The 7,824-nt window shown below is 32.9% G+C and overlaps 1 protein-coding gene across 1 annotated transcript; it reads left to right on the forward strand.

The window, feature by feature from the left end:
• The first annotated feature begins 244 nt into the window (after window positions 1-244).
• LOC118035065 (uncharacterized) lies at window positions 245-3,000 on the forward strand. Its single transcript, XM_073412701.1, has one exon. The coding sequence runs from the start codon at window positions 519-521 to the stop codon at window positions 2,808-2,810; it is 2,292 nt and encodes a 763-aa protein (XP_073268802.1). The 5' UTR covers window positions 245-518; the 3' UTR covers window positions 2,811-3,000.
• The last annotated feature ends 4,824 nt before the right edge of the window (window positions 3,001-7,824 follow it).

Consider the following 7,824-nt stretch of genomic DNA (forward strand, 5'->3'; position numbering starts at 1 on the left):
CAATATAAACTTGTATAAATATTAAATTTTAAAAAAAATTTTATTTAAAAATATATTAAAATATAATATAAATTATATTTTAAAAACTCACTTAATAAATTAAAAATTAAAATGCTTCTTTTACAATCCAAGGCGCGCACAACCCTATTATTTACACAACATACACGGGCAGAGTCGGGTCATTTGCATATTGCTAAAGACAAAGAGCATAATACATATATTATCATGTAAAATCTTTCGTTGTAGCAAACCCTCCTCCATCTCTCTCTCTCTCTCTCTCTCTCTCTCTCTCTCTCTGTCGATCCACCTGCATCTATCTGTACTCTCGAGCAGCTCTCTGTGCAAACCACACATGATACAGCCAAACAAAGACCACCATTATTTCGCATCGGATCAGAGTTTTCCCTCTCCATCCACAAAAACAATAAAAATATCTCCCTCTTTGCTTTCAAATCTTGCATTATTACCCTCCTCAATGATCAATTGCTAAACCAACAAGAAAAAAGAAACAAAAAAACATGGACACATTTGTAGACAGACCCCATCGAAGCAACAGCAACAATAGCAGTAGCACTAGTAACAACAACAGCAGCAACACAAGTGAGCTCTTTATTTGTTTCACCTCACGCCTCTCTTCTTCCTCCATGAAGCTCTCTTCAAAATCTATTCTCAGCCCTGGCCGTCACAGAGATTCCTCACAAATCTCTCTCTCTAACTCTCTCAGTAGAAGACTTAGAAGCAATGGCAGTATGAGAGGTGGACAAGCTTCACCAATGTTCCCTACTAATGGAAAAAAACGTGGCTGTGCTTTTGAGAATCCAGAACCCTCTTCTCCAAAGGTTACTTGCATTGGTCAAGTGAGAGTTAAGACCAAGAAACAAGGGAAGAAACTGAGGACGAGATCAAAGAGAAGAGGGGAAGTAAGTTTTAGAAGAGTAGACCAAAACAGCAATACTTTGGAAGGGAGCAACAATAATCATGATTTGATAAACAATCAGTTCTTGAATCAGCAGCAGCAGCAACAGGAGGGTTTGTCACACAGGAATCAAAGATGGGTACATTTTCCTGTGACAATATGTGAAGCTTTAAGGGCTTTTGGGGCTGAGTTTAATTGCTTTTTACCTTGCCGGTCTTCATGTATGGCAAGTGAGAAAGAGAAAGAAGAGAATACCGCTGCAGCAGGATCTAATAACAACGGTAGTAGCTCTTGTGGGGCGGTGTTTGCAAGGTGGTTAGTGGCAGTGCAGGAGGGAGAAGGGAAAGGGAAGGAGATAGAGTTGGTGGTCGGAGAAGAAGAAGAAGAAGAAGAAAGAGATGAGAGGAGGAGTTATAGGAGACATGTTTTTGAAGATATTGAATTTAAAGAAGAAGGACATGTTTTTGAAGGAGGAAATGCGGGTTTGCAAGAAGAAGAGGCAAGGGTAAGTATTTGTATACCACCAAAGAATGCTTTGTTGTTGATGAGGTGTAGATCTGATCCTGTTAAAATGGCTGCTCTTGCTAATAAGTTCTGGGAATCTCCTGCTCCACAAGATGAAGAAGATAATGAAGAGGGTGAAAAGGATAGAAATTTGGGAGCAGAAGAAGAGAAGTTTATCAATATAGAAAATAAAAGTGAAGTTAAGGCAAGTCAAGAAGAGGAAATAAAAGTTGAGCAAGAAATTATAATTGAGCAGAAACAGGATTTGACTGTGTCTGATAAGTTGGTTTTTTGTGAAACTATTGAAGAGCGTCATCAAATTATTCAAGAAACTGAAGAAAGTTTGGTTATTTTGGAAGCTGGAGAAGATAGCCAAGAAATTCGAAGCACAGATGATAATATTGATGGTGTTCTACAAGAAGTTAATTTAGTGAAACAGGAAGAAGAGGAATCGGAAACTCCTGAGGTCATGAGCTTGCAGCTAACATCCTCAACACAAGAAACTGTTGGTCTATGCAGTGATGAGTCTTCTTCACATGATCAAGAAATTGTAGATCCAGCGGCCTTGATGAATAACGAAAATGAATACAAGGTGGTTCCAGAAAATGAGGAGGATAATCAAGAAGACAGAGTATTCCAAGCAGAACAGGAGCAAGTTGTGCAAGGGCTGAGTGATGACATTGAGGAGAATTCAGTGTCTGTACGGTTCGAACAAGAAGCTTTACAAGTTGCTGTCCAAGACTTGCAAGACCAAGAACCAGAGTCCCTTTCTGTAGCTGAATTACAAGTACAGGAGTCGGAGGAAGAGAATGAGACCGAGCTAGCAGAGGAAGAACCCGAAGACCGCAAAACCCATGTAAATGGTCAAACGGGTGTCAAGTCAAGGGAAGGAGATAATAGTCAACCACTTTTACCAGAGTGCTTGCTGTTAATGATGTGCGAGCCCAAGCTGTCAATGGAGGTATCCAGGGAAACCTGGGTTTGCAGTACAGACTTCATCAGATGGTTACCAGAGCATTCAAGGCCAGTCAACAAAACCAACGGTAAAGATGAGCCCAAGAAAAGAGTTAGCATCGACATTAAGCCTGCGCAGGTGTATAATAATGGTAATAACAGCAATAGCTTGCAGCAGCCACGTAGGTCCTCTTGTTCATACCCGGCTAAGCCACCGGCTCGATGTGCCGGGACAGAGTCCATGTCCACAATGATAGAGCAGAAGCTGGTAGGAGCCAAGGCATATGAGCCGTTTGTTCTGACACGCTGCAAGTCTGAGCCAATGAGGTCAGCCTCTAAGCTTGCGCCAGAGGCTTGTTTCTGGAAGAATAGGAAGCTTGAGCCGCATCGACCAGCGGCGACGCTTGGGGTCGGAGCGGCTGGGGTTGGGTTTTGAAGCCCATGTTGATAATATAAAGTAATAAAAAGTTATCTGCTTAAAAACGGATGTGGTAAGGTTGTATTGGTAACTGTAGTTTTTGTAGTTTTTTCATACTGGTAGAGTAGTACTAGTGGTGCTTTTTACTTTTTAACTGCTATGCATTCTTGTAAATCTTGCTTTGATAATTTGATGCAATTTTTTTCAATCTCATCTCTTTTTTTTCTTCCTACGAGATAAAGAAGATAAAGTGCATAATTTCAAGTAGTTTAACTGGTTATATTTTAAATTTATTTTTTAATAATTATAAGTTTAAATAATTTTAGGATTATTAAAAATTTATATGATTGTTAATTTTAGGATTATAAAATTAATAAGATATATAATAATAAAATAATAATAAAAGAAGAAAGAGTGCACGTGACCATAATAGCAACTGAAGTATTATTAAAGCAAGTGGTTATGATGTCCGGGATGATTTGGTGAAGGGTTGTTATAAAGGGGGTGTGACTGCAAATAATGTTGGGTTTGGAAGGTTATCTTGCTGTAGCACGGTGGTTACAATTAGACTATCTATACCATCGCCACCATTTATGTGTCTTTGAGGACTTTATTTATTGCAGCATTCACGGGCCTGCCGTTAACTATACAAGTTAAGTCTTCATTTTTTTTTTTTTTTTTTTTTTTGTGTGAAATGATTATCATAATTCACCAGCTCCATGGCTAGCAAATTTAACTCCAAAATCAGGGAAATGAAATTACCACTCCATAATTGATAATAACACTTTTGAATTGAGGGCTATTATTATAATGTGCTGCTGTAATATAATCGGAAATGAAAATTACTTGTTAGAATTTGTTTTTTTATTTCTGTATCAATTATTTCAATATCATTTCATTTACTAGAACCAAAATGATATTTCACAATACGAATATTTTTGTAAAATTGTCAAGTTAGTGCAAAGAGTCAAGATAAAGAGAAGAGATAGTGATTATCCAACAAAATGAAACACACACCTATTTTTATATGAGTTATGTCAATTTATATATTATTAGAGGACACGGTTACTTCTTTTAGTAACTCCTCTAATAACTTGAATCATGTTCCATTTATTATGGACGGATCAGACCTAATTTAATAACCAACAATTACCATCCCAAAACTATAAAGTTTGGTGATGTTAGAGAAATTATTTAAAATAAAAATAAATAAATAACTAGTTTAAGAACATGAAAATATTGTCTTCAAGATATCTAAGATGGTAGATGGATGTGGTTTGAAGATTACAGGAGTTGGTTGGCTTTCAACGTTACGGTAACAAATTTCTTTGATGATGGCTACATGCAGGCAGGCAACTGGCAACTATTAGGCTATAATCAAACAAACACAGACAGGACATGAAATCATTGAATCTGATCAATTTGAAATTGAATCATGGCATCTTATTGTCTTAATCCCATCGACATGGAATTATTGTGTCTTGCTGTCGATTTTGACAATTGAATTATGCTATTAATCAGGCTTCATGGATTAGCATCCCCAAATGTAACAAGGATAATTATGTACATTACCAGTAAAAAGAAGATAAAAAAAATTAAATTAAATAATTATGAGTGACAATCCAACCATCTTTAAATATCATATGCCACTATATATTGAAGAGGACATCACAGTACATTCAAAGAGTTGGAGGAATGGTGTAAACATCATTTATTCGCTGACGTGTTTTGAGCACATACCTTCAGCTTTTTTTTTTTTTTTTTTAAATAATAAACAATGTGAAAATATCAAAATTTTCTTGTATAACTTTGATAATTACACTAAATATGAATAAAAATACAAAAATATCCACTATGAAAAGTCAATAAATTCTTTGACGAACAGCTTTAATTTTTATCACCTATAAAGGTAAATCCACATTAAAAAAAAATAAATCCCCAAGCAAGCTTTTAATGGAAAAGAAGCCTGTAAATATTTTGAAGGCAACTCTGAAAACCAACCCCGAATAACCACGGACCAAGGTCAATTTTGCCAGCACACTATCACTGTCCACAGTAAAAGCACAGTGATCCAAACAGTAAAACATCTACACGCTATAATGTTCTGTTAATAAAAAACTAAAAACCACTTTATAAATTTTGCATGTTAAGTGTGTAAGAGACTTTAAAATACGAATGGTGAAATGTCTATTTTTCTCTTAAAAAATCAAAACAAAAAACATGTTATTGTTTATAATTTAATAATTTTATAACTGTTCATTTGTAATTGTCAAATTTAAAAGGAACAATTATATATTTTTAATTTTCTAATACACAATAAAAATAACTCAATTTTTTTAAAGCTTATGTAAAACAACGTTTTAGTCTATTCAATTTTTTTAAAATAATAAAATGACTTGTCCTTATAAGTGGAATTTTCTACAACTTCTATCCAGGGCATATTTATATATGCGTCGGGGATTCTTTGTTATTATCAGAATGGTTAAGGGGCAATTTTATAATTTAATATTTATACATATTATTAAAAAAAATGATTGTTGACGTGTGAGTTGCATGTGTCAGTGCAAGGGGGGACCTTCATGCCTTTCGAGTAAAGCATGTAAGGTTGTTTGGTGATCAAACACTACCTTTCATTGCAACATTTAAATTGTCTCGGTGTTTCCACTGTGCTCAGGTGATGTGTATAGCTTACGACTATTCATTTGGCGTTAACAACTTTTTTTTTCTCTCTCTACTCATCAAGTTTTGCTCATTTCCCTTTAAAATTTTAAAGCAGCTCTTCAATTGGAATAATTTATTTGCAATGATTTGGTCTTTTTTTTTATTACTAATTGTTTTATTTGGCATAATTTATAAAAATAAAATTCTTTTTTAGTTTCACCCCCCTTTAATTTTTTTATCTTTCAAATTTAGTCCTCATTCCATTGATTGCTATTTGTTTTATTTGAGATAATTTTTATTTTTTAAAATTTTATTCTCATGTTTTTTTTCTATCAAATTTGATTTGAATTGTTTTGATTTTGATTTTTTTTCATTTTGGTATTTTCTTAAATTATTTTTTTTTAGTATTATCCTTCAACATTAAATTATTTGGAATTGAGTTTTTTGATTGAGCCTGGTTTTAGGATTTCATGAGTTGCGAGTTTTAAATATTAATCCAAGTTTAGGAGGTTCGCCCGAGTTGTCTTGTTTTTTTTTTTAGGCTCATGTTTTTTTTTTCTCAATTTTAGAATTTTTTATTTATTCAAATAAACTCCAATATTTTTATTTATTTTCTTTCTATAGAATTTTTCACTAATTTTGAAAGTGACTTGGGTTATCTAAGTTCTTTTTATTTACCACTCGTTGAATTAACTTTGACAAGTTTTTTAAAATGATTTTTTTTTCAATTTCATCCTTCAACAATAGATTGGTTTTTTTTTTAGTTTCTCAATTTAACACTGAGTTGTTTATAGTTGAGATCCATAGTTTCATTCAATTCAGTTTCATTAACAACTTTTTTTCTTACTTTTATTGGCACAAATAATCTTTTGATTCATAAAGAGTTTTTTCATAACAAATAAATTTATTAAACATGACTGATACATAATCCAGGTTGTGAGATCAAATATCTTAATTTTAGTTATCTTTTAATCAAATATCAATTTAATTAATTAGATAAATGTATAAATATTTCAACTTATTATTGGGAATTGTTTCATGGTAAAAAAATGCATTAGAAAAGCCATCATATTCATTTTTTTATTCAAAAAAATAATTAGCTGACCCACAACGAAGCATAGGTCAAATAACTAGTTAAATTAATTATGCATGCCACATTAATAGTAAACACTAATCAGTTGGCTCGTATTTTGTCACAGGTTAGATCAAATTTTTTTTTTTAACTAAAAAAGTAAATATATAGGTGTTTCCAATGTGTTTTTTTTTTTTTTTTACATTAAGAAAAAAATTAACCGTGAATAAAAAAAACTCATGCATATATTTAATAAAATAAATTGAGAATTATATGCCCCATAAATTTAATTGTTGTAGGTGTTTTATTGTATCATGATTTTTTTAATTGAGAAATGTAAAGATGCTGTTTATTCTTAATAAAATAAATTTAAAAATATATGAACTGATAAATTGAGGAAAAGTTGTTAATGCTAATAAAAACACAACTAAAACAAAACTTAAATTCCCTGTAGCTATAGATATATTTTTCTATTCACCATTACAGTGTAATGACACTTTTGCTCTTTTAAAAAATAAAATAAAAATCGTAAGTGTTGGTGTTAGGGGTATCTTGGTTTTGTTATATGACTCACTACTATATAGGGGGGGGCACAATTCTTAAATAGTTAAATTATTTAATGACACTCAATTTCAAAAAAAAAAAAAATTAAATTGTTGATAAAGGGTTTTTTGGTCCTTTTGTTTTCTAAGATATAGTAAAAAGTTAACTTTGTCCTTGTAGTTATGGAGAAATGAACCATGGATCGAGGGGTCTTTTGCTTTTTTCAAATAGGTTTTATGATAAATCACATAAACATAGAGGGTAATACCACTCCTCAAATTCAACTCTAAAATCTTACCATGTCAACACTTCTGTAGTCTTCCTCTCCTTAATAGTCTTCCACTAAAAATGAGCACTCAAATGGTCACACAATCAACTCGTAACTCTTCTGGAACTTGTATCTGATTAATCACCTTTCCCACTTTTCTCAGCCAATATCTCGTAATCTCAGCTTCTTCCTCCCCTAAATATTTCACACACACCATCTGCCTCATGCCCTTCATCCAATGTACAAGGATGACAACTTTCTTAACTTTAGATGTAGTATTGGAAGCCTTATCTAGACCTATCATCACTATTTTCATTAAATATCTCAAAAAGACAAGGTCTATATATAATGTAGACGCAATAGCCAGCACCATAGGTGAGTGCCTATCTACATGTACCTATCTATTTGATGATGCAGGTAGTGCTACCTTTGCTCATCGAGAAGCATAATCATCTTGAAGCCCTACCAATTCACCCTTGTCGGAGTGT

This window comes from Populus alba, chromosome 11, assembly GCF_005239225.2.
Source record: "Populus alba chromosome 11, ASM523922v2, whole genome shotgun sequence".
In the NCBI taxonomy this organism is placed as follows: domain Eukaryota; kingdom Viridiplantae; phylum Streptophyta; class Magnoliopsida; order Malpighiales; family Salicaceae; genus Populus; species Populus alba.

What these genes read in the sequence shown, in the direction of transcription:
- LOC118035065 (XM_073412701.1), top strand. Translation starts at nt 519, where the DNA reads ATGGACACATTTGTAGACAGACCCCATCGAAGCAACAGCAACAATAGC.